This window comes from Rhodamnia argentea, chromosome 11 (genome assembly GCF_020921035.1).
Source record: "Rhodamnia argentea isolate NSW1041297 chromosome 11, ASM2092103v1, whole genome shotgun sequence".
NCBI lineage: Eukaryota > Viridiplantae > Streptophyta > Magnoliopsida > Myrtales > Myrtaceae > Rhodamnia > Rhodamnia argentea.
In genome coordinates this window covers 19,466,656-19,494,243 of record NC_063160.1, presented here as the reverse complement: position 1 = coordinate 19,494,243, position 27,588 = coordinate 19,466,656, and the positions used below count along the sequence as shown (strand labels likewise).

The following is a 27,588-nucleotide window of genomic DNA, read 5'->3' as shown; positions in this document are numbered from 1 at the left end:
TATTATTGACACCGAGTCAACAGTATGTCACGAGGATAAAAATAAGATCTTTAATGGACCCAAGTTATCAAGATGCGAACTTTACTATTGAGCCTGCAGAAACGACTCATCCTGGAAATGAGATGGAACGAGTCTAGACGATACATGTGTGCGTGTTAGCTGCGGAAAAGGTATAGGTGTCCACGTACTGAGGAACGGGGAAATTGGACGTGTACCCGGTTTTTGTTAGAGTGGGGTACGCGGTGCCTCGCTGTCTAGCATGTGAAGAGGTTACATGTGTGGCTCTCTCTCTCTCTCTCTTACATGCGATATATTCCACTCTCTATGACACTCCTTTCCCAACTGGCAGATTTGATTCATTCATTGGAGGTGAGAGAGAGAGAGAGAGAGAGAGAGAGAGAGAGAGAGAGAGAGGAGCCAGGACAAAACAAGAAGTCTAGGATTCTTACTGCGATTTTCTTGGTTTTTTCTGTCCCATATAGTCCACCCCTTTTTCCTCCTCCTATATCTCCAAGTAATACAGACACAATAACACAACCCCACAGTCCTCGAGAGAGAGAGAGAGAGAAGTTAATGTTTTGTCAGCCCCATTTCACCTCTTTCTCTCTATCCTTTGCTTCTTGATATAAAGAGACCGAGGGAGATACCCTTTTCTTCACAAACATTCACCGTAGAGAGAGAGAGAGAGAAGCAGAGAAAATGAATGTCCTAGTGTCATCAGAGTGCAGTAGTGGGTGTGAGTCTGGCTGGACTCTCTACTTCGAGCACTCTGTCAACCCCTCTCGCAGAGACCCTACCTCTCCGTTCCTCGATGAGAGAGATGACGACGACGACAATGAGCTATGTGATGAGAAGCGAGGCAAGGGCATTGAAGATGATGAGGAGGAGGGCTTGTCCATGGTGTCTGATGCATCCTCTGGACCCCCAGTCCACTTTCTTGAAGATGTAGGTGACCAACAAGGCCACTTCAACAACGGAAGTGACCATGACCGATGTGTCCGTCCCACCGTAAAAGCTCCCAAAAAGAGTGGGAAGAGACAGAGAACAAGGGAACAACAACGTCCACGGCACTACAAGATGAATCAGGACTCGCCTTCTTTGCTCGACGACACTGCGACCTCTCCCATCATCAACTTCTTCCCCACGGTCTGTTTCCCTTTAGAGAAATCAAATACCACTACGATTTTCATTCCCTCCTCTTTCTGTTTGATCCGAAGTTATCTTTTCTTGATCTTCACCTGACTGATTCTTGTTAAAATGTTTTCCTTCTCTTCTTTCCCCAGAATGACTTGATTCTTAGTGAAAGGCCAGGTTCAATGGAGAGCGTCCTGGAATTTTCTGAGGGAAGACCTGCATTTCACGACCGGTTTGGCTTCATGCAGCCTCCTCACTCTGGGAAACAGAACGACCAGTTGAGTCGATTGTTAAGATTTCTTTCCCTGCTCATTTTTATCCAATTAATCGGACGGATAGCGCTTTATTTACAATACTAACTTGCTTCTTGCTTTTCTTATAGGTGGTTCGGAAGGAATGGCATGCAGTTGAGATAGAGTGACAAGGTTGAACCTGTTGCAGATTCGTTGCTGCCACAATGTTGGGACTCATGGCATGCTCTAGGTCTAGGAGACATGTCTGAAATAGGAGGGGAGAACGAAAGAAAGTAGAAGAAAAGAGGATGTTTGGATCTCAAAGAGATCTGTTTACTCTTTATCATCTCCCTTTTGTTTTTAATCTACGTAGCAGGCACGACCCAAGAGGAAATTTGGAAAATAAGATGTAATTTTCTTGCAATGATCTATCCATGTCTGCATTGCGGGTATTCTCTGTTCATCCATGCCATTCCCTGCTCTATCGTGTAGGCCATTGCTTAATGATTTTTTATGTCTTCATGTTCAGAGCCAACATTATCATTATGAGCCTGCCTAAACATTGCAAAAAGGGACGGATCTTATGCACTCAAAACAAAACCAAAGTAATAGGAAACTGGTTTTGTGGCAGCAACTCACACCACTCTAGGTAGAACTGAAGATTCTCTTCCTGGTCTACAATTTAGACCACTTGGAAGGATTAAAGATTGTTGCTTTTTCTTGATACTAAAACCCCTACAGAGCACTCACCGATCGGTGGCCGAGTTGGTTTGAGTTCAGTTCCTTTCACGAGAGGTCCCGGGTTCAAAACTTCTCGGCGTCGGTGTCTTAAGTGGGGAGTCGTGGTGGTGGGCTCCTGCGCTAGCCCCTCCCGAGGACTAGTCGTGCTCCACCGCTGTGTTGAGCGAAGCTCGCCGGCCGCGCGGAACCTCGGTCATAAAAAAAAAAAAAAAAACCCCTACAGACTGGAGAACTGGACTGATATTGGGCCATTAGATGCTTTAATGTACTGATTCTTGTAACTTAGCTTCTATTGATCAATGCCCAGTCATCTAAAATTGGACAATGGAACAGGTGCATAGACAGGAGATTAGCAAAATGCTTCTGAAGTCCCATAAAGAATTAATGATTTGGCCTTTTCACTGAGATGGGAACACCAGAAGACTGGTAAGAAAGAGAAGGGAAAAGCGCAAACGAATGAAAGGCCAGAGACTGAAGACACCGTGCTTTGTGTGTGTGTGTGTATGTGTGTGTGTGTTAGTATATTGTCCTACGAAGCGAACCAGCAAGATTCTTAATAGAACCCTAATACCACAAAACAGGACAAAAGGTGCATAACCCACCAAACTTTATGAGGTCCTTCTAGTTGTATTATGAGCCAAAACACATGCTAAACCAAGAGATTTCTTTACATGGGAGAGATTCTTGGTGATCTAATATTGAATGGCTTAGCTGTTCAAGGACTGCAAGTACAGCCATCCTTCTGATAAGGACCAGACCTCCATGTCCCTGAGTATCCAGACAAATCCCCATGCTTCCTCATTGTCCTAATTTCTCATTATAGTGCAACAACAAAAAAATAAAATAAACAAGAAAAGAACAGAAGCATTCTAATGGGCGTTCGCATATTAGTGCAGATATGGGCAAGAAATGCCAAACTTGTTCTTGAAGCATTTTCTTTTGACCCCCTTTCTTAATCCCAGGGAGATCCTCCACGGATCTTCCTGATCCAGTGGACCATGCCTCATGTTAATCTTAACCAGTCATCTTCATCTCATTCGGAATCACTACCACTTCCCCTGTTTCTGTATATTCTAGTGAATTCATTGTTTTTTCCTGCCAAGATTTGATCCTCCCAAGTCTGTCTGCTGTGGAGCTGTCATTGAGGTCGATGTCTTTGCACAATTATATGCTCTCTCTCAATTTTTTTTTTAATTGCTCCTCTCTTTTGTCGTCTAGTCCCTAGCGGCACAAAGTGTGGGGGTTTTCGATGAAAAACAATTGAAGGAAAAAACAGATGGAAGGAAAGGTTAACACTCAAGAATTTAGGATGTCAAAATCAGATCTCTTTCATATATTTTATTATTCTGGAGGACCAGGGAGAGGAAGTCTTTCATTTAGTCAAAATAAATGCAAGGCCCCCACACAAAAGGAAAAGAAAAAAAAAAATGGAACAGGACAAAACAGAGAGGGAAGACAATAATGTGCAAACGTGTAGAGTGATGGATAGTCCCTGCCTCAATTACAACTGCCTCATGTGGATATGGGACAAGAATCTAGGAAGGGTATGGGGGAAAACATCTCTTGGCCTTTCAACCACCTCCAAAACCTGTGCAAGCTTTGCTCTTTTTCTCAGCCCTTTCTCGTAACGCGAAGAGGGTAAGCTGCTCTTGTTTCTCGGGCAGCACTTTTGTCCGATTTATTCAATTTCTTCCCACCAGTGTTCCCATTTCCCATGACAACGGTCTCCTTTTCCCTATACCGCTTCTGCCTGCCAGGGATGCATTATGCGCATGCATGAATCAGTGAGGATGAAGACAATCCTGTATTTTCCACAGTTCAAAACCTCATCCTAGAACTTCCTTATGCATAGAACCGACGAGAGGGGGGGTAAAAGAAGGGCTGCAGGTTTAGATGATTAGTTGTCATCCTTTGTAATATTTCTCGTTGTGCTGGCTGAAATTCAATATCGCTTGGGATGCATCAGATGCCATTTGGCTGCTAAGCAAGTATATTGATAATACTGATTAGAAGATCAAGCTACTCGATAAGTCGGGACAAGGAAATTTTTTTTTTTTGGGTCGAATCGGGATAAGGAAGTTGCGATGCTTGCAGAAGCGCAATTTGTTCCGGCCAACAAAAGCTTGGTCCGGTTGGTCAGAGGGTTTTTAGTTTCAGGGGTGAGGCTTCCGGTCGTTTTTGAGGAACAACAAAAGAAAAAGGTACTATTCGTTCCTAAAACTTCTTCCCTTATACTCAGCCGGAAGTTAGTTTTTCTCATTGAAGCACCAATGCAACTTCTTTCCATCACTTCAGAAATCAGAGTTTTTTGAATTTCAGCCGAGCCAGCATGTTACCTTTGGTTAGCTTCGAAGCAGATTTTGGGGCATAACAACCAATAGGAACATGGTTTTTACCTATATTATACTGTCCGAGCAACCCAGCATTTATAGGCACATCACATGAATCACAGTAGCTGAGGAAAGCCGTTTACTGTCATTCCCATCACGATTGAAACAATGACCCTACCAAGCCAAGTAACTAAATAATCTACCCAAACCAAGGATGACTCGAGACTTGAAATAACAGACTGGAATCTGCCGAGCGCAAGTTACATGGATAAAGTCTCCAGAGAAGCTAATTTAAAGTTTAAATACCGGCCCCCGAGAAAAGGCCTAATCGTTAATTAGGAGAGCCATTAATGAAGTATTAACGACAATAAGTTTTGACAAAGTACTCAATGAAGCAGCAACACGCTTGACTGGTAACAGGGTCTATTCGCATAAGCGCAACATTGCTAATACACAACCGGATATTGTCGTCTTGTAGTACCGCACTTAATGACTGTTATTTGGGTGGGGGCAGCAATAGAGGGAGTGTCATTCCAGCAATCGCTTGTGCTTGCACCAAGCAATAGCAATGATATAAAGGAATAGGCTGCCTGTGGCACCACCGCCGACAGTCCAAAGGAATGCTTCCGGACCTGTTTTCTCTTTGTCAAACAGCTCAATAGTGATGTTCATGCCAAAAACTCCCGCCACAACCACAAAAGCACTCACAACTAGGGTTGCAGTTGTCAACACAACCCCCATTTGCAGCAGATGGTTCTGTTTGTCATCCAACATTATGTTGATGTAGTCCTCTGTGTCATCGACATACTCCCTCAGCTTCAACGGGACAACAAAAGCAATAACAAGAAAGTCAAGAAATGGAGAGAGAAGGTAGTACATAAACCGCACCGGAAAAATTCATATTTCTTATAAAAGATGACATGGGAGAATTCAATCATTAAAATCGGATAGGAAGTGAGGAGCAGAAACATTAGATATTTCATTTCTACTTAGGGTGCATTTGGTTCTAGAATGTTCTTAAAAGATTTGAGTTTTCAGTTTTTTTGAAGACATATCTGGGAAAACATCGAGGAAAAATAACAGCGACAATAAGTATGCTTATAGTCCATCAAACTTATGAAAGAGGGTTTTCTTCCGGTTTTTCAAACTCCCTTCTTTTTTCTTCTTGGAATGGAAACATCACAAAGTCATTTCCTTAAATTCAATTAACAGAATAGTCTCGTTTGTTTTCATACAATTAAAAATGCCACCAAACCTACTATTTGGACTGTTTTCATTCTCAAGTAAAAAATGAAACCAGAAAATCTAGAAAACTCTTACGAGCCAAACAGGGCCTTATTACGCAAAAAAAAGGAAGAAGAAGAAAAAAAGGAACTGCTTTGGAGCCTTATTTCTTCTTTTTTGGAATAGGTATGAGTTCAATCTAATCACTAGGTGGGCTAGGGCCTGCCCATTTAGGATAGATTAAAACATTCATAATAGGACTACAAATAAAACATTAAGTCCATTACCGTAGATAATTTGTTTAATGTACCATCAATCTGCACAAAGTAAGCCTCTAACAGCATCTCCAGCTCCTCCACATCAAGATGCTTGCTTATGGCACTATGAATGGTACTGGCACGTGTTCCATGGCCGTCTCTACTAAGCGCATTAGGGGCGCCAAACAAATGATCTCGGGGATTCACAACGTTTGGAATATCACCCTCATAGGTGGAACTTCCATTAGCATCAAAAGAAATCTCAGCAGGAACCCTGAGGCAAAGAAGCAAACAACTTAAAGGCAAGCAATAATCACAAACGACGGTCAAAACAAATACGACAAAATACATTTTCAATACCTATCCTCTATTTCAGATTCAAGAACTTCATCATCCATTCCTTCTTTATCATCAATTCCTTCTTTCTCATTTGTCGAGGAAGCCGAAGAACTTTCAAGCTGTTGTTGAACCAACTTGTCCGTCAAGTACATCTCAGCCATATCGTCATCATCATCAAGAAGGTGTTCCAGTTCATCCCTCACCTGGACGTAAAAAAAACACACACTCCACAATCAGATAACAGCAGTCTTACAAAATAAAATACACATATAAAATGAATTGTCTGCGTTAGGCAGGTCAAAATAAGAGGTAAAATAAGATCAAGAACCAGGAGGTAACGAGACACTTACATAGTATCAAAGAACTTTGTCATGGAAAGAGGATGCACTAGTGAACGCAAACTAAATAACTCCCTTTGTGTTCCCAAAGGGACAAAAGAAAGAAAAGATAAATTCAGCCATCTTATGTCACCTACAGCTCAAAAGGAGCAGTAACAATTCACAAGAGCATGTGTGGTTATCAGCTTTTGTAGTCAGATACCCTTTAACCACTTTTGTACAACTATATGATGAAATGTGCCGCAGGACAAATGTCAACCACAACAAAATACTATTTCAGCCACTCTACATTTCAGAAAATGGTGGTGGTCACCTGGCATGATATTCTTAATATGCCTCAAGTATTTGTGAAGGAGAAGAGTTAGATCATTCACAATGAGTTATACACCTGAAAATTTTCATGTCTGTACATGTGTAAATGTGTCATTGAAATAGGTGGATTATCCACATCCAATAGAAAACAATGTTTTGTTCTGGAACCACGCATTCATAAAGCACAAAAAACTCGATCATGGAGAGCTCTGACTCAGCATGTATCCTGAGTAATCAAGCATCTGCTCATTTGTTTTACTTTAAGATATTATTCTAGGTCTTTCAAAGTTTTTCCCTTTAAAACTTCTTGCAACAGGTGTGCTGAAATAGTGCGGCTTCCAAGTCGTACGCCAAAGTCTTGGGTTTACTCATACAGAAAAATTAGCAAGACCCACACAATGTATATGGTAAAAGATAGATAAGAATACATTGGTGAAACACAGATCACAGGCTCTGAACCAGCTGACCTTTTGAACACGTCCAGTTATGGTGACCAAGCGACTTTTAATTTGACGAACTCGCTCCAAATTGAGAGTACTAATTTTTGAAGTGAGCTTATCTAAAGCTGGATGAGCCTCCAGCTCCAATGTCCTCGCCTACTTTTCACAAAGGAGTAGTTCGATTGTGATAACCAAACAAAAGAGAACTGCGGTTTCTAGGTGAAAAAAAGTTAGCACATCAGATATACGAAGCCGAGAATTTACTTCAATTTCCAAGCAGCTGCAAGCAGCCTCCAAGCATGCCTCCAGTGCAACAAACTCAAATGGAGGAAGTTTCAGCCCCTCTCGATTCTCAAGGGCTTGTTTCACATCCATCTTGGCTTCTTCTTCTTCTTGACCATCTAATTGTGAAAAGCCCACAGGAGAATTTCCAGGGCTGACAGCCCTCGATTGCGGCTCTTCTAAATCATACAAATTAGTCCATCTCGAATCATCAGCATTCCCTTCCTATAAAGAGAGAGCAACATCACTACAAAAGTACAGAGCACAGAATCTACAATTCAAACGATCTCTAGACTTAAGCCCATCTCACTAACTGGGAAACCTGTCAAGGTGTTAAAAGAGTTGTTTGGTGAGTGGCGCAATGAGGCATGTCAGTCAGTGACAAGGAGAAGCTTAAAATTGTGAAAAAGCGAATTGTGAACTGATACAAGCTGCACAACCGAAATCTTAATAGTAATATTGGACCAATCTTCTACGAGAACTAAACATACTAGCATGATCTTTCTAACACAAAGTAAGTTGCTAAGCGTAATAGCAATATTGGACCAATCGTCTTGGCCGCACATTGAATTGATACATAGTCAGAGGCCAGATGGCCACCACAAACCTTGAACGACCACAAAACTGAAAACTTACACACATAAACACTTAAAGATTGACAACACCCGCCATGAAGAGGGGCAGAGAAACCCCAAGAAATCCACAGAAACGGTGAAAGTTACAGAATTCACACCTGAATCAAGAAAATTCAAGAAATAAAGCGGGGCAAAGAAACAGAAGCCCGACCTGGGCTTTGGTGGTAGCGTGGAAATGACGCGCGAGCCGCCTCTGGAGCTCCTCCACAAAAGGCGTCACAGAAGGGTCTCTCGAATTGAGCAGCAAGACCTCCTGCGCAGTGATGATGGCCTTTATATGCTCCAAATTGATGACGATGGCCCTCTCACGACCGAGGATCGTGGACGGGTACGAGAGAAGCGGGTCCAAGATGCGAAGATCGCGGGCGGGGAGGCCCGTCCGGCGCATGATGGCGTGCTTGCCGGCCTCCACGACCTGGGCCTGGCCGGTCGAGTCCAGGAGCAGCCATGCCCGGACGCCGGTCCCCTTCTTGCGGAGAGTGCCGGCGGTGGAGAGAGGGAGGTGCTGGGCCGGTCGAGTGGGGTCGGGTTCGAGGTCGTCGAGCTGGGCGGGCTTGGACGGGTGAGGGGGGTGGGTGCTCCTCATGGGTTCAGCGAGACTCTCAGCGAATCATCATCGCCCCCTTTTCTGCATACAAAGAGAAAGGAGCGAAACTAACCGAAAAGCTAATCCCAGCACCCTCCATCACCAGGTTGATCCGATTCGTATAGACCCATCCGAAAATCGGACCACCGGTCCGATCCGGTCCCCGATGGGTTCCTGAAACCGGCCGTGTCCTGAGTTGTCTTCAAGAATCGGACTGATTCCCTAGAAACCGCCGAGAATCGGCTAGTTCCGGCCCAGTTTGAGCAAACCCCAATTCGATCCTGTTCTTTTGGTCGCCCCAGCGCCATGTAAGTCGAGTTTGGATAAGTGACTATTCGACTTAATAGGCCGGGTCTCATCAAGTCTAATGGAATTTATCTTGTTTTGCCAAAACATTGTATGGTTTACACCCTAGTTTCTTCTACTCTTTTAACATACTCACGTAAATAGAACGAACTTGTCAAGCTTGAACTCAAGTTCTATGATATCGCGATCGTCGAGGAAGTCGACCTCGATCGTTTGCTACGCAGATTTTTGTCGAGATATGATTGCCCCGATTAATGATTAAACTTCAATCGAGGATGATCAATGACTAGTTAATGTCTTGAATTTGTCTTCCCATAAAAAGGTAAATGGATTATAATATGTCTTAACGTCTTAAGGATTTGTTCAAGTTCGAGCTACTTAAGTAATGTGTAGCCGCCAAATTGGCAAGAAAAGGCAAAAATTGCACAAAACTTTGTTGAATTGGAACAAATAGCTCAATTTCTGAGATGCCATGTTTGCTTGACGACTAAAAGTCAACACAATGAGATGACTGGATTTGGAATGCATAGAGAAGCCAAAAAAATAAAATAAAATAAAACACAGGTTTGCAGAACTTTGATAAATTTAAAATGAGTATTGTACGTCACACCCCGATTCCTATAAGAATAGGGCAATGACACAATCATCCTTTCTCACAAAGGGCGTAGCCTCAAAATGTAATAATGCTTAACCCGATATCGCTACATATACATCCACACACACGTGTATGTGTGTATATATTCTCATACTAATGAAGCGCTCACGTCCTACTTTCAAGTTGTTGAAAAACCTGAAAAGCAAGTAAAATAAAAGGAGTAGGCTAACACAACTTAGTGAGTAATACAACTTTTCTAAGTGGATCGAACAATTACCGTGCACATTTAACAAATGATATAATCATTTATCAAGTTCAAAATCCTGTATACGATATAAGTAAGCAAACCTTTTTATGTATAAGATCAACAACAACAATAACTCGCAATCACCAACCAACTATTAATGGTCAATCCATTGATTAATTTCAATTGAGGCAAACATCAATGGTCCACTACCTGTACTACTAAAATACTCAACATCATACTATGGTCACATTAATGCTGTGACGAAGGCGACCAAATTTACCCCCTTGACTAGGTCTACCACCTATATTAGCCGGTGGTTCGGCCAAGAAGGATGTCCTAACAGTATGCATACTACCCTCCTCAATGGGTTATAATCATAGCAACATGAGCATAATTCATCAGCCTCAACCTCCAACAATTCACAACCAAAATCAGAAATCCATTTCATCAACCGATTCCACAAGCCGAATCAAATAACCTTTCACAATATCCTGCATAAAACATTTGACCAAAGCATTCATATATACTAATGCCAAACTACTTCACTAGACTTTCCAGTTCCTTTTTCCAATCGACTAAAAAATAGTAAAAGTTCGATCCAATTTATGCAAACTCATAGTATATATAGTACATTTTATTTTTGAAACATGAGTTTACAAACTTAAAGAAGAAAAGTACTACTTACCCGATAAAGCCGAAATCAACCTACAAGAATTACTCGAGCGGACACATCCGAATTTCCATATAGGGAAAAACGGTTCAAAAGCGAGTAACGCGCTACTCTAACGCATGACTAGACTAAACTACACTCATTTAATGATAGAATGAGGACTATGTGTCAATGGAAGCTCGCCCATGGCAAAAGCCCATCGTTGTTCGCTATTGACAATTTGTGCACTAAACTCATTAAGGCCAACCCAATTGACAACAAAAAAATAAAAGATATCAGCCTTCGATGTGTACTGTACGCAACAATATAATAGCGCACCAGGTTTGAAAAGCTCGTTCTTCACAAACCGTGGCATCAAATCAAGATTCGTTAAATCCCATGGCTCCATGACACCTTAAAGTTCCATTCTTATATATAAATGCGGTCAAATGACTCTTCAATCAAACCAACAAACTCAGAATCAACCAAATTTCAAATTCTGCCCTTATTTTTGAACACTGCTTCCAAAAGATGGAACAAGATGTTGGGTGGTTACCCGCCGTTGCAAAACGATGTTGCATCGGCTGCTGATTGAGAGCATAAAAAAGGATCTCTCTCTCTCTCTCTCTCCTTTCTTTCTCTGGAACGAGCGACATGACCCTTAACCACGATGGATTGACTGGAATCATGCATAAAAGTTAAAAAACTGAATCAAGGAGGATTCGTCGACTGGATATAACTGTGACTAAGGAATGAAGGGCAGTTATAAATCATCTCTAGAGGAGCAAGCAAATCAAGGCTGTTTGAGCTCATGCGGAGGACAATAAGAATGCATAGTGGAATGACCCATCTAAAACTTACGAGCATCAATCCTCATAAAACACATTCACAAGCAATCAAGACACTAAAAATCATGGACTACATATCAGCTTTTGAAGAGGAGAAGATGATTCATAATCAATCGATTTAGAGTAGATTTTGTTTGAGTTTGAATTTAGAATTCAAATTACATTAAATTCCCTAATGACAATGTAATATTTTGGCCCAACAAGCCCATGTCTTCTATAGTCAAACTCAGCCCTTTGAAAACTTATGATCGATGAGCTCACCAAGCATTTCATCGATTCGGCCTATTGAGCTTGTGAGCTATTTCATCGACCGGGTATGATGGGTCAGGTGTATTGTCGCGATCTGATTTGGGCTATCAATTTCTTTGTTTTTTGAGATTAGATTTTGGACCTGATGTCAACAGTGTCTTAATATTCACTTGAGTCGAGGAGAGTCGAGCAAACAAGAATAGCGAATTTGTTTGCAATGGCGAAACGAATGCGCCGTTCATGAGATAAATCAATAAAATCAATCGGGCCCGAAACAAAAAAAACAAAAACAAAAATGGAATATATTGATGTTCTCTCTTGACTTCAGCAGCCAAGGCCCACCAAATCATATGTTCTATTTGATTCCAACATGAAGGCACGACACCGAAACCACGTCACAAGGGGTAATGAGACAACCATCTGTCCGCCATTTCGATGCACTGCTTGGGCTTGTATTCTGGAGCTGTGTGACCTGCCCCCTGTGTCAATTCAAATGCAAATTCATTCACTCGTCTAATGTTCTTTTCTTCATTCAATTTCTTGATTCCTTACCTTTACAGTTGCATAGGTCATGCCATCTCCAAGATTTATGGTGGACTTGAACGTGTACCTGTCGAATGAACCCGAGATAATCAAACGCTGAGTTCAAATCCACAAAAAAAAAGCAGACGGTTCGCGTATGATCGAGAGAGACTGACCCCGCAACTTGGCCATCGACGAACCAGGGTCTCCAGTAGTCCAGGACCGTCATGTTAAGCGAATGGATCCATTTCTCCGTGGCCACGTATGGGATCAACATGTCGTGATCTCCGCTGCGAAGGGTGTCGTTGTAGGAATTTCAATCAGAATAGTTGCCTCCCAAGATCGAAAGAGTTGTATCCAGGGATGGAGATGAAAATACCTGTAAACCAGAGCTCTGTAGCCAGCTTCGATGAGTTCGTAGTGATAAGGGACCGTGGAGTCGAGATCGTCTTTGTAAGCCAAGCTCTTGTTGCATCTCGTCCACTCTGGAATCGTCCCCTGAACCCATCACGTCGAATTCGCTTCCTCGTGTTCACTTCCAGTAACAAAAAGAAACGCATGCTTCGAATTCGAATTTGCGATTTTTGGAACAACTTACATTGCGGATTTGAAGGGCATTCTGGACGGATTGATCGTTGGCCCACATGTAGGAAAGCACATAGTTCTCATTCTGCAAGGAAGCACATAAGTTATGTTACGACGAGCACTGAGCTCTAGCGACATCACGTGAATGGTGAGGATGCTGCGGCATTACTCGACACCAGTTTTCTGGCCGTCTAGTAGACGGCGATCGGAGCAAGTCCGAAGGCATGTGGTCGTCGAAGAATCTGCTTCCCCAGTTGAGTCCTGTCTCTCGTGATCTCGGTTCCGCGTAGCTGCACTTGGGTTCCAATATTGCTGCATCACATATCTTCAACGTGCACTGCAACGACAAGAGAATATTCAATAACAACTCATGCACAAAATTTTAAAAACAGGGAAGGAAAATCCATAGTGCAGAGGACCTCTGCGATTTCTCGGACATCTTCCACGCATGCAGAGTTCTCTGGGTCTGGGTCCATGTAGTTCCCCTTGCAATTCTCTAGGGCTGACTGATGAGAAAGAAGGAAAACCATATGATCCAAGAAGCATGCTCATAATTTAAGCAAGATCGCATGATCAGCCGGGTCATTGGAAATTCAGAACATGACCAGCAGTAAGCAATAGGAGGTGATGAAGTCATACATACTTGGTAAAGCTCGGTCGATATGAGCGATATCCGGTATTGATATTCGACCCTTGAGTTCTGATCCGAGTCCAAATCCGTCACCGGATTGCCCAGCAAGTACCCCTGATTTCATTTTAACGAGAAAACAGAGGGTGTCAATTTCATTTGTTACGGGGTTAAACTTGATGACCAAGCGATATGAGTCGTGGTGAGGCGTACTTGGAGATACAGGGTTGGCTTAACTCCAGCAATAATCCCTGAACCATCGTGGAAACGGGCAAGAACAAACAGAGCCAAGCAAAATTTAGCAAGACTTTTTACTTCAAAGAACAAAAGGAAATGGAAAGTCTCAGGTTGTAGCACGTTCTTAAGGCCAAGCACAAGACTCGATCATAATCACCTTCTGATGCTAGAAGAGTGACTTGCGGTACGATCTTGCCGGAATACGAGTCGCCGGCTATGTAAAGCGGGTTCTTGCTGAACTTGGGATGGCCCAGAATCCACTGCATTTGCACCACTTCTTCCTTTCAGGATTTTCATTGATTTCGTGATAATGGGTTTCCTTTACGCAAATGGAGACAATATCCCAGAAACTGACCTTCCGGAGGAACTTGTATATGTCCTTAGCTGATCTAGTGTCCGAGGTGTAGTAACCGTCTTGGGTGGTCGAGTAAGCGAAGCCGGTGCCGACCGGCGCGTCTAGGAATATAATGTTGGCTATCTGCAAATTTATCCGAGCATTACCGAAATTAAGGAAAAAGAAGAACAGAGTCCCCAAGTAAATTCAGACTTTTCCAAGTGATTGGAAATAGGCACCTGTGTCCACGAGTGGGGGTTCGAAAGCAATGTAGGCAGGCTCCCGTTGAACGATACATAGTCGAATGTTAAAGGTCCTGCAAAATGAAAATCGATCCACACAATGCATATAAGGTGTTTGAAGTATTGTTCTCCAATGTGGACCGCAAAACGTTCAACCGTGTCGATTTTACGTAAAGACCCTGGTCGGAAATTGAGATTAGTATGAACTATTCTAATCGAACACTATCGAATGCTTCACCTTTGTGTGGGAGCTTCGGATGAGTAGTGTGAACTTAATCAAGCACACTTGGACAGTCCGTCAGGCTTTGACAAGCACCATTCTCGTAGACCGGCCTCCGGCATGGTTTTAGGATAGCCTGGAGGCACGATGCTCACAAACTCGTTTACCTCTGAGACCAACTCGGTCCCCACCCCAACTTTTGGATAATTACCCCATCGGTGCTAAACATGTTACGCGAATGCCAATTTGGTTCCAAACTTACCAATTTTGTCAATGTAGTAGTCCATGTGTAGAATTCTAATGCAATTCTTTCAGCCAATTGCCGATGTGGCGTCCAGTCATTGCCGTTCGTTTTACGTAGCATGCTAACGTTGACAATTTGTGGATTGTCGCATCAGCAATTTTCAGCACCAAGTTGGCCGAAATGACTAAAATTGAAATTTCACACTATGATTTAAGACCACGTTGGCAAGATTGAAAAGTTTTAAGACCGAATTGACATTCATACAATGGGTCTAAGACTTTGTGCCTATTGGATATTAATGACCTCCGATCAACGTGGTGGTCCAGGTGAAAGTCATTGATCGAAGGTTTACTAGGCCTAATCACATACTCATGTAAGTTTTGGTCTTAGTCTCTTGTAGGAAGAAGTGTCAAAAAAGTCATAAACCTATTGCATTAGTACCAATTAAGTCCTAAACTTTTTTTAGTGTCAATTCAGTCCTAAACCTTTTGCATTGATGCTAATTAAATCGCAAACCTTTTATTGGTGCCAATTCAGCCTAAACCTTTTGCATTGGGGCCAATTTAGTCCTAAATCTTTTGTATTTATGCCGATTGAATTAATTCGACTAATTTTAACCAAAAATCGCCGACGTAGATATCGGTTGTCTTAAATGGCATGGCTGACGTTGACTTGGACATTTTTTTTCCTATTATTCTAATATTTTAAATAATTTTTAAGCATTTTTTGGTTATTGCAGAAAATATTTTTAAAAATTATTTAAAATATTTAAAATATTAAAAAAAATCTCCACGTCAGCACCAGTGGTGCCACGTAGGAAAATCGACGTCCACGTCAGCGAATTTAGATCAAAATTGATCGAATTGACTCAATTGACATAAATACAAAAGATTTAGGATTAAATTGACACTAATAAAAGTTTTAGAGCTGAATTAACACAAATGCAAAAGGTTTAGGACTGAATTGACACCAAAAAAAGGTTTAGGACTTAATTGACACTAATGCAATAAATTTAGGACTTTTTTGACACTTTTTCCTTGTCTCTAGTACCCTCTTGTCTTTTATGATGATGTAAGGATCATTCCTAAATTTCATGCTCCTTCATTAATTGGAAACGGCGATGATCAGTCATCGTCATTAATTACATGCCTCAACAAATTCGTCGATTTTGGTAACAAAGTGGCATCTATTGCTACACGTCAGCTACTACTAGTTCCGACTTGTGCATGCACCAAAACAATCAGTAAAAATAAACTTGGTCGCAGATTATAATACTAAACTTTTGGCCAGTGGGGGAGAGAGAGAGAGATCGCACCGATTTCGAAAACCAGACCGGAGAAACCAGAGCAACCAGGGCCGCCGGTGAGCCAAAGCAGAAGAGGGTCTCTGACCGGGTTCCTCTCCGATTCGATGAAGTAGTAGAACAGCTCGACGTCATCGTTATCCCCAACGCTCAGGTACCTATTTCAGCAACAATGTATGTACCGCAACACGAACTCAGTTTCAACAAGAAAATTTACCAAGCAGGAGAGCAACCGGCTACTAGCTCGCTAGTGAAATCAAATCATAAGCAGTCCATGCGTTATAACTCACCCGGTTTCAAGCTTAAACGGGAGCTTCCCTGAATAACCAGGTAGGTATTCAACGACGGCGTCGGCGACTGCGAACGTGTTGATCCTAAGGACAAGCAACAGCGCCACCCCGAGAAAGATCTTCCTGGCCGCTGTCCTCGTTGTTCTCCGACTCGGACATTCGTCCACCGCCATTTCTCGTGGCGGCCGAGCGGAGAGAGAGAGAGAGTGAGAGAGCTCGTTGGAGCTCAAGTATTATTTACGGGGAGAACTGAAAAAGCAATTAGATATGATGGTCCCTGGAGAGAGACGCGAGGGACACCACAGTGGGAGAAGTTGATACAAGTGCTGTGCTAATAACGTACGAGAGTATCGAAGGACTGGAACGGGTTTTGCAGCATTAGGGTTTTTTGAACGTGATGTGTGTGGATATAATATAATACTACTGCTACATAGTCTCGGTCAACGATCGAATTAGCAGCAGGTCCAAAGATGTGTACAAAGGTGGAGCTGTCGGTCTAACTTGCTGGGGAGGATAGTTTGGTGGGTCTTTCCAAAATTTTAAAATGCAAAACACAGATATAAAAATACCATTCGAAGTCAATTACCTGTAAAAGAAAAAGTCCATCTAACTTTCAGTTTGGCAATCTTCTTTTCTCAATGAACGAATGTTCGTGAGAAGATGACAAGGGATGCTATAAATTTAGGGGCAATAGTAAGATTATGGACATCGTGTCTAACTTTCCAAGAAGTGCCGGTGCTACACATGAAAGTAGATTTGGAATGGGAGTTCGAATTCGAGCTCGAGAGAAATTGATGTGAAACCACGTGGTTTATAATTTATATCGTGAATTGGAGAGGCGGAAGAGCTAACGTGGGTTTCACCCTACTTTGAATTTAATCAGGATTAGAAGCAACTCTAGAACTAACTACGTTAGTTAGCATGACCCAAAAAATATATAAAAAATGGAACTAGGACAATCTCAAGGGATTCGACATAGTACATACAACCGGTCCTATGAGTGGAGATTCGGCTTCGCACGCACAAGTTGCGTGTGCAAACGGTGTCGTGCATGGGTATCTGCTCGCGTTTCAGCTTATGTATTTTTGAGGCGTGATTTTTCACGAGATGCCCACGAAAGTTATGTTATTGGAATAGCAGAAGGCGGTGAATCTTTTCAGTTGAGTTCTCGCTTGATCTAACGGATTTGTCTGTTGTATTCAGCTTAATCTCCTTTTGGATCCCGTATAGGATGGCCTAGAGTAGAGGTGGCCGGTTCCACGGAACCGCCGGTTCCTAGGCCCAATAATTCTTTTTCCGAGGCCTTCTCCTTTTTTTTTTTTTTTAAACCGGGTCGGAACCGTGGGCCCGGTCAACGGGCCGGTTCCAGGCCTGTCAACGGGCCGGTTCCGGACCCCGGTTCAATATTGGCCATGTCTAGCCTAGAGATTACAAGATATACACACGAGTTGCCCGTTAAGAATCATCAGAACGTCGGTAGTCGATCCACTTGCGTGCACATCGTGACAGATGCGAGTGGTTTGAAAGATTGGTGGCTGTCTCAACTTGCGAAATTTAGGTCTAAAAAACGCATGAATTACGCTAGCTTAAATCAATGCGTTCCCTAATCAGCAAAAATGACTTAAAAAAGAAAAAGTTGATCTGGACGAGTGGCCAGAAATGGGGCTTTTTTCCAAATCAAGTTTAAAAAAAAAAAAATTACCAAATCAAGTGTAAAAAATTTTTATTTACCAAATCAGGTGCTACTCGCCAGCCTTGATGCCGAGCAGTCCCTCGATCGGCAGCCACATCGCCGAGCGGGCCAAAAAAGCAAAAAAATTGCCCGCTCGGCGGTCTAATTGCCGAGCCGACGAGCGTATATATTTTTTTTAATTTTTTTATTCCCGCTCGGCAATCTGATTGCCGAGCGGGAGAAGCGCATACTTTTTTAAAAAAATTATGCTTGCTCGGCAATATGACTGCTGAGCAAGCACTCAACCTTTTCTTTATTTTAAAATTTTTTATTGTTTTCTTTTTTAATCATTTTTAAATTTAATTTTTTTTATTTTCTTTTAATCATTTTTTATCATTCAATTTGTTCTCTGGAATGGACAAAATATTAATGAAATTCCTATATAATATAATGGTTTGCGTAAACAAGCAAGCGAATGAACGATCAAGGTCGCGGAGCGAATGCTCGCTCATTCGTTCGCTCGATCCGCGGGGTCGAGGGTCACTGCCTCGTTCACTCCGTGGCCTCGATCATTCGTTCGCTTGCTCCGCGAGGTCGAGGCTCGCTCGCTCTTTTGCTCGCTCGTTTGTTCGCTCCGCGGCCTCGATCATTCACTTGCTCATCCTCAATTTTCAATTCGTGGCGAACTTTCTCCATCAAAGACCTTTCGGATTCAGTTGGAAGGAAAGATCCCACGAAAAATCCATTTGCAACTCATCCTCATCGTCCGACATGATCGCGCCAGGTCCTTCGCCCAAACTCATTCCCGCAAATAATTCCAATTTACGGAAAGATGCATTCCCGAGTGAGTCCACTCCATTGAGCACTAGGCATGGCAAGGAAACCACGACACACAACGTAAACATGTGCGTTAAATTCATAAACATGGTGCATACGCTCGATTCCGATAGTCCCTTTCCTCACCCTATAATGAGACCAGGATGGCTTGGTTTACTCCAACATGGAATGTAAACATGAACGAGTGAACGAATGATCGAGGCCGCGGAGCGAATGAACGAGCAAGCGAAAGAACGATCGAGGCCTCGGAGCGAATGAGCGAGCGAGGGAGCGAACGAGCAAGCGAGTGAACGAACGAACGAACGAGTGAGCCTCGACCTTGTGAATTGAGCGAGCGAACAAGCGAACGTTTGCTCCACGGCCTCGATTGTTCGTTTGTTTGTTCACTCGTTAACACGGAACATTGTATTATATAGGAATGTGATTAATATTTTGTCCATTCCAAAGAACAAATTGAATAATAAAAAAATGATTAAAAGAAAATAAGAAAAAGAAATTAAAAAATGATTAAAAAAGAAAATAATAAAAGAAATTTTAAAAAAAGAAAAGGTTGGGTCTTGCTCGGCAGTATGACTGCCAAGCAAGCATAAATTTTTTTTTAAAAAAGTGATGCGTTCCTCCCGCTCGGCAATTAGAATGCCGAGCGGGAATAAAAAAAAAAATATTTGCACTCCGTCGGCTCGGCAATCAGATCGCCAAGCGGGTAATTTTTTTTTATTTTTTAGCCCGCTCGGCATCAAAACCGCCGAGCGACACCTGATTTGGTAAATAAAATTTTTTTACACTTGATTTGGTAATTATTATTTTTTTTTTAACTTGATTTGGAAAAAAGCCCCCAGAAATGTCATGGACAGGCCATGCATTTGATAGAAACATCTCAACATTCTCGTGGATAAGTTGTATAATACGTGAGCCGAAGCCCGAGCGGATGGGTCAAAGGTGAAACAGCGCGAGAAATCGAATGCGTTTTTTATTTTCTCCTGCAATGTTTCAGTCACATGGTTCATCTGAAGTACGAATGTGAGTTGAGCGACATCCAGCAGAACAACTCCTCACATGAATTGCAGCTTTTTACTAGTCTAGTCTCACTATGGGAGCTTTGAGCATGAGTGGGAATGATAACTAGAGAGGGTAGTGAGCGAGCCATCTGTAAATCATGGCTAGAGTCTCTTTGGGCTTATATTCTGGAGCTGTATGACCGGCTCCCTGTACCAAAAAAACCACGTCGAACATGAGAAAGCTTTCTGCAACGTGATTGATATAGCCCGCCACATCCATATCGATCGGTGAATTAAAGTCTGTATAATGTCTTTGCCAAGTATCACTTGGGAATGATCATGTACCTTGACAGTTGCATATGTCAACTCATAGTTGTCTTGCTTGCTCATATTGCAGGGTGTACCTGCAAATCCAAAAGCAGCAATGCAAAATTTTGGGTGAGGCTTGGTTAAGATTAGCAGAAAACATGCAGATACATTTGTTTGCAGACATACTAACCCAGCAACTTGGCCGTCCACGAACCAGGCCTCCCAATCAGTGGAGAGAGCGAGATTTAAAGCCTCGATCCATGCCATTGTGCCGATGTATGGAATAACCATGTCGTGGTCTCCACTGTAACGTGTCACACGATAATTAATTCAACTTGCATTACATTATTTCGATAAAATGTTGAGTTTTCCTTGCTCCTAGTACCTGTAGATGAGGGCTCAGAGTTTTTACTTGGTGAGATTCCGATGATAATCCGTGGATTTCAGGACATCATGAGCGTAAGATGAGCTCTCATTGCATCTTATCCACTCTGTTTTAGTCCCCTGGCAGTGCGAGCAGGAGTGAGCAAGATGACCAAGAAACAATTGGATCGGCAGCATATATTACTTCCGACAATCGACAGTGCGATACCTCTCGTATGTGGAGAGCCTTTTGAACAGTCTTGTCATTAGCCCATACGTAGCAATAGAGGTAATCGTAATTCTGCACAGCGAAAATTGCTTCACTTGAAGCAGTGCGCAATGCATATAAATGAATGCAATCTAGAAGAGCGAGTATTATTTACTCAGCACCACGGTCCAGGAGATTTGAGCAATGATAAGGGGTTGATCTCTGAGTAGCCATCCATCCCTGAGAATTCGTCGATCGCATTTCAGGAAATTCGGTCTTGGAGCCAATGTACTACACTTTGGTTCCAACACATGGGCATTGCATATCTTTCCAACACACTGTCAAATAGGAGAATGAACTAACATATCGATAGTGATCGGTGTAGATGGTATACTCTTACATAGATGCATCAGTGTAATCATATTTACTTCGACAACAGATTGAAGATCAACTCCACAGTCCACGTTTTCGGGATCGACATGCATGTATTCGCCCTTACAGTTGTTCTTGGCCGACTTGAATTTCATTTGGTAACAAATGCTTCTTCATTAGCCATTGCAAGTCAAGGGGAACCAACAAAGACATTGGATGGGAAAATCAAATAAAAACTCAGCTGAATTCAGAGTTCGTCCGATATAAGCGCTTTTCGATGGGCGAACACGACCCTCGAATTCAAGTCGTAAAGTACATCCGTCAAGGGATTGCCGAGCACATATCCCAGGATCCATGAAGCAAAAACGTCATCTGAGAATCATGAAACTTTTTCAGTCTTAACATGTTTTATACTGGTAAAAGCATGCATACCTTGATATTCAATGGTGGAAGATGTCCAACTTCATTACCTGGGGAATTTTGAGACATCACCTCATTAGGGAGACAAAGGGTAAGAAGATTCTGGTGAAACCAGTACTCATTTTCACTGTTTGATCGAAACCTGTCAGCTAAACTGGAAAGACAATGTTTCGAGAGCTTGGGTTACCGTTAAAAACTTCTGTGACGATGATAGGAACTGTCATGCCAGAGTACGAGTCACCGGTGATGTAAAGCGGGTTGGACAGAAACTTGGAATGACCCGCAAGCCACTGTGTCCATCATTGGAAAATGATGTTAAAGAGAAAATGATAGCGCGACTCATATGTGCTTGGCTGAAACACAGTCAATTGATGGAACGAAATTACATGACCAATAATTCACCAAGAGTTAGGTAAGGCCCCATCTGGTAAGTCAGTTGAAGTAACAAGCCCAAAGAAGAGCATCATGAATTTTTTTTTTGGGTTCAGCTCGACGGAGTCGAAAAGCTCAATCCAAAGGTAAACAAATCTGTCAACTTGGGAAAGGAAGATTAGTATCTCATCTAACCTTTCGCAGCAACTGATATGTTTCGGGGGCTGATATCAAGTCGCCAGTGTAATAACCTTCTTGAGCAGTTGAGTAGGAGAATCCAGTGCCAACAGGTTGGTCCAGAAATATCATGTTCGTAACCTGGAAATTTTAGGTGATCGATGAAGCTCTGTGCACGAACAGACCGTCAAGTGAAGCATGATGCGCAGACATTGCTCAATTGCTCGTACCTTGGTCCATGAATATGGATTCAGCAGGAAGGTTGGCCTGCTTCCACTTGAGTATCGTAGTTGAAATTCAATGGACCTTAGAACAAAAGACACTCTTCATGGTAATGACTATGGAAATCGGTCAAGAGCATTGCTAAGCTAAAAGACACCGTCACTCCAGCTAATGACGGTGCTCTACTGGCCTCTAACAAGGAAATTGGCTACTTGAAAAAACTAAAAAGCTGAGTTATGATTTTCATGATCATTATCAAAAGAGTCCCGAACCTACAGCACATGTGCGATTCAATCCTAAACATTTCGATTTGGCCAATTTAGTTGTAGACATTTTGACGATTAGCTAATTTGGTCCTTCCAGCCAATTTTTGTTGGAAATCGCTGACGTGGTGCTGGCTATCTGACGGCGACAAAGATGTTTAAACTTATGATCATATTATCCAAAGTTCAATAAACCATAAGAAAATTCTGTCCAAAATCGAAGTATTTCGGGCGTAATCTTTTTTGTTATCTTATAAACTTATGATCATATGTTGTCCAAAGTTCTGATCCAACATGCTTATCTTATCTTGAAGCTATTGCTGCTATATTTAAGCTTAGAAAAGCATTTTGTCCCAAGACAAAATCGCAAAGAGCGGACGAGCTCTATCCAACTTCTTATCCACTTTGTACCTTACTAAAGGGAAAGGGAAAGCTAACATTCAACCTCAGTGTCCTACCGAATTTTCAACTTGCAACTTCCCAATCAAACTGAACTTCACCATCATCACTACTACTTTCCCTTTCTTCTGCAACGCAAGAAGAGCTGGGCTAGACTAGAGATCATGAAGGGCTCGGCGTACCGGTTTTGTAGATGAGGCCAGAGAGGCTAGAGCAACCGGGGGCCTCCAGTGAGCCAAAGCATCAGCGGGTCGTCCTTTGGACTCCTTTCCGACTCAATGAAGTAGTAAAATAGTTGCACGTCGTCGTACTCTCCGACCCCCACGTACCTTCATATTAATTACTCGTAGTTACATACTAATCACTCTACGACTGTAACATAAGCTGGCATTTGCAAGACTTATCTGTCAGGATGGGCATATTACTTACCCAGTTTCGACCTTGAAAGGGAGATCGCCGGGAAACCTGGGCAGGCTTTTGATGATCGACTGAGATCGGACCATGCCAAAGAAAACGAGCAGCGACAACAAGAGTTGTGATAGGATGGATGTTGACACCTAAATTTTGACTATTCATTTTTAGTCGTTTATTTTGCATTAAAAATTAGGACTAATTCTAGTTCTAAACAAAAATAATCAAATCAATTTTTTATTTTTTATTAGCACGCATGCATCACATCTGCATTAATTCTGAATAACGGTGGATGGACTTAAATGAGCGATTTCTAAGTTTAATAGTATTCATTAGACTTAGTAAATTGAAAATTGGTCTAAGCCGAGAATCGCATTGAGTTTTGCTCGGATCAACCGAAGTCCACATTTTATTATCATAAAAGGCAAGGAAAAGACATGGCTAGGTCATACGTGGCCAAGCATGCGATGCAAGTGAGGAAAGATATATTTTTATGGTCAAAAGAGGAAAGAATTCAAGCAAATTGGGTAAGGATTTGATTCTTCAAGCCCAATCTTCTTCTGCATCAGACTGGAAAAAAATAAAAAGAATTGTGGAAAAATCACGTGAAGGAATAAAGAATAGATATTGATGAGATATTTCACATATTCACAATAAGAAAGAAAATATGCTCTTTTTCCTTGAAGATTCTGGACTACTTCACCTATAAAAGGACATGGATGTTCACTCAAAAGAGGCTTCACGTCCAGAATATTGAGAATTTTTCGAGAGCTACACACGAGAGGGCGAGAGAGTTGTGTTTCCTTTTCCTGCATGCGTCCACCAGAATTTGAGAAGACTAAGGAATTGAATATACACGGCCACAAGTCTGAAAAGGAAGAGGAACTTCATCCAGAGAAAGGATACGCCAATTTGAAGGGAGGAAAAAGAGCATATGAGTGGACAAAAATTTCTTGGCTCTTGAAGACCACACTGGACGCCACTTGCCCCACATCGATATAGCTCTGATCTCGGCTCTCGTTTGTTCACAGTTTGTGCATATCCGACGCCACCTTGCTCTAACGCCACTTCAAACTCCGTGATCAACTCCTGTCCAATGCAAACTTGGATCAAAGGAGGCCTTTTACAGTGAATTGCAAGTGCTCGAATTTTTGCTTAAAAAAGGTAAATTCTTTCAATTTTTGATTATAATACTTGTGATGACTTGTTGACTTTGCTTCGATGTCTGGTTGACCTTTTTACATCTCGTCTGGTAACTCGTAGTCTTTGCATTTTATAATCATATCCTTATGCATATTTATTTATTCATGTGATTGATTGTTTGTTAAAATTTGCACTTAAATAAACAATATTGCCCATAACACATGCTCCCTATTTGTGCCTTGTCCCTTGGAAAACGTACATTAAAGGCAATATATGACTTCGATCTCGAAGTACGTGCCCGTACGTGTGAATTAGATATCAAATCCTCAATCTCGAGGAGCGGATCGCTAATTCCTAAATAGAATTTCAAGGTTTGCCCTATTTATATAGGGATGACAGTAATTCTATAATATATTCACTTGCTAACCCTAATCTCGGGGGATGTTGTGAATAAAAATCGGAATTTCGGATTTAAAGGTGTTTTATGGGCAATATTGTTTATTTCTGTTTAAATTTCACTGTTTTCGTGGTTTAAATAATTTCCTAAAAAATCCCAAAAAAAAGATGTCACGTTTTCTTAAGCTAAATCACATTTCTCTTCACTTTTTGCATGAAAATAACTCTAATAAAAATTAGGACTTTGAGAAATCAATTTCTTAAATTAAATTGGATGTTATTTCACTTTAGGTAGTCTTTCAACTTAATTTTTTTTTCATAAATCCGAAAATACAAAAAAATATACCAAAAAATACCATTCACGTTGCATAGCATTATAGTTTAGTTTGTATTATTATATTTTACTTTTCATGCATATTTGCACGTCATTATGCCATGTCACGCATTTTTGCCATGTCATTACATCTCACATGTCATACAAGTTGATTGCATTAGCATTGCATTTAATAAAAGAAAACCCCAAAAAAATTAATTCAAATCATCAAACTAAGGATTTTTCATGAAAATCGGGTATCGAAAGGGCATTAATTGAAAAGTTAATGTAACAAAGTCTCCGAATCCATTTAATCTCCGGCTCGTATGAAATAAAGTATTTTCTCCTGAATACTTTATTTAGGTTTCTAATCTACCAACCAGAAAAGATTAGTGGCGGCTCCAATTTAAAATCTTGGCATGTAATTGAACCTAAGTTGCGATTCGGTAGGACTTGGGAGAGTCCGAATTAGGTTAGTTAATCTAATTAACCTAATAATCCGTTAACCTGAAAAAAAAAATCAATTTTTAAGTCGCGACAATGGATGCCATTGTGAAATTGTTGGACGACCAGCTTGGAGCAGAAAGCAGAGGATTCACAGTTCTGCAGTTCCACTCATCAAGTTAGTTGTGAACTGCGTGTGTAGATATATCATATATGAAGTTGTTTGGACTTCTCTTTCTGCCTTTCTGGCCAGTTTGGTTCAAGCTGATGCCCGATAACATTATGGAATGATTAACGTGGGATGTCCACTGAAAACGGCTAATCAGTGGCTAGACTCCCAAGTGCTTGGTTCCTTCGTTCACGGGTAACTATTTAGCTATGTAGCACGGACACTCTCCAAGAACCTGCGTATCGTATCGTGTCGGACACTCTCTGATACTCCGATACTCTCTAACATGCGACCGACACGTGGTCGGCTCTCCGGATACACCAGCGACACGCAAGTCTAGCATCCCGACTTGTTATTTCGACACGCACGAGGCCAATTTTAAGCATTTTCAATAAATTAGGGGTCAAAATATAAATATATGAAAAAATATATACATAAGTTATATACCCAGCCACCCCAAAATTAATGCACCCAGCCAGTTCCAAAAAAACCTAATTGTGAATCTTTCACAGAAGAAGAAGAAACTCATCACTAATAGCTTCTTATATACATCATGTATAAAATATACATTTAATATACAACGTGTCGAAATTCTCTATTTTTTTTTAAATGATGTGTCGATGTATAGTGTCATGTCGGTGCTACATAGCTATTTAGTGAATTGGAGTCCATCATCAACTTTCAGTAAACTAAACCATTTCTTTTCAAAATTTTTTTAAGTCTTATGCGACCAAAACAGGGACAGACAATTATCAAATAAGTTCTAAATCTATTATAATTGTACCAATTCAGTTTTAAATCTTTTACATTTGTGCCAATTGAGTTCATTTGGCTAGTCGGAACTGATGTGGCGTTGTCGGCACCGACGTGGCCAATTCCATTGACAGCTGCCTCGGCCTTTGGCCCGTCCGGCCGAAGGAAGAAGGAAGAAAAAGAAAGAAAAAATAAAATAAAAATAATTATAAAACAAAAAACTCTAAAAAACTATTGAAATATAATTACGTCAGCCAAATTTTTTTCGAAAAGAAATGATTTAGTTTATTGAAAGTTAATGGATGAACTCCAATTCACTGACATAGTTACATGTGCAAACCTTCACATTGGATACAATGTAGGGGTTTAGGTGCAAATTTAATTGCTCTTGACTTTTAGTTCATCTTATCTTTATGGTATGAATCACGTGGGCAGTTTTGCTAGGTAAAAAACCTAAGAAATTATGCATGCCTAATGTGAGGAGCCTTGTTACTTAATCAAGAACCGAAACAAAATAAACATGCAAACGCGTTACTTAATTTGTCAATAATGAATGCGCGACACTGTCGAAATTAAGAATACAACTCTTGAAGTACTTCTTCTGGGGAATTTAGCCTATGTTAATTTAGTCTCAACATTTCCAATGTGCAAACCAGCGTTAGAGGGAGAAAACATACGCACAAAATCAATTTAGTTAGGGTAGAGGTTTAGCTAACGTTAAAGATATTGTCGGCTGGGTCCACCTTTTATGTGGGGCCCCGTGGGCATTTCAAATGAAAATAAGAAAACAAAAAAAAGAGTCAAAAAGGCCAGAAAAAGACAAAAAGACAAAAAAGAAAGAAAGAAGAAAGTGAAGCTGGCTTCGTGCGTGCATGTGCCCAGAAGAGAGAGAATAGAGAGTAAAATAGGGGAGGAGAGAGAGTTAGTTCGGTGAGGTGAGCCACCGAGAGAAAAGAAGAGGAGAAAAATGGGAGCAACTTTGCGATTCCGTTTCGAA

At 41.4% G+C, this 27,588-nt stretch overlaps 3 protein-coding genes and 1 pseudogene across 3 annotated transcripts; 1 reads left to right on the top strand and 3 right to left on the bottom strand.

Moving 5' to 3' along the window:
* Positions 1-583: 583 nt before the first annotated feature.
* On the top strand, positions 584-1,942 carry LOC115735600 (protein SOB FIVE-LIKE 5-like). The gene is made up of 3 exons (XM_030666924.2): positions 584-1,146; positions 1,284-1,411; positions 1,517-1,942. Exons 1-3 carry the CDS (start codon positions 700-702, stop codon positions 1,548-1,550), a joined length of 609 nt encoding a protein of 202 aa, XP_030522784.1. The 5' UTR covers positions 584-699; the 3' UTR covers positions 1,551-1,942.
* Positions 1,943-4,777: 2,835 nt separating this feature from the next.
* Positions 4,778-8,965, bottom strand: LOC115735856 (magnesium transporter MRS2-3). The gene is made up of 6 exons (XM_030667283.2): positions 8,417-8,965; positions 7,613-7,855; positions 7,376-7,504; positions 6,280-6,461; positions 5,950-6,193; positions 4,778-5,254 (listed from the first exon to the last, which is right to left on the bottom strand). Exons 1-6 carry the CDS (start codon positions 8,849-8,851, stop codon positions 4,967-4,969), a joined length of 1,521 nt encoding a protein of 506 aa, XP_030523143.1. The 5' UTR covers positions 8,852-8,965; the 3' UTR covers positions 4,778-4,966.
* A 3,066-nt stretch (positions 8,966-12,031) lies between these two features.
* On the bottom strand, positions 12,032-16,718 carry LOC115736003 (serine carboxypeptidase-like 18). The gene is made up of 15 exons (XM_030667507.2): positions 16,635-16,718; positions 16,351-16,538; positions 16,073-16,218; positions 14,291-14,367; positions 14,073-14,195; positions 13,875-13,977; positions 13,694-13,731; positions 13,496-13,597; positions 13,272-13,358; positions 13,022-13,189; positions 12,866-12,937; positions 12,647-12,765; positions 12,444-12,557; positions 12,298-12,355; positions 12,032-12,224 (listed from the first exon to the last, which is right to left on the bottom strand). Exons 2-15 carry the CDS (start codon positions 16,521-16,523, stop codon positions 12,141-12,143), a joined length of 1,464 nt encoding a protein of 487 aa, XP_030523367.1. The 5' UTR covers positions 16,524-16,538; positions 16,635-16,718; the 3' UTR covers positions 12,032-12,140.
* Positions 16,719-19,833: 3,115 nt separating this feature from the next.
* On the bottom strand, positions 19,834-25,920 carry LOC115736018 (annotated as a pseudogene).
* Positions 25,921-27,588: the final 1,668 nt, after the last annotated feature.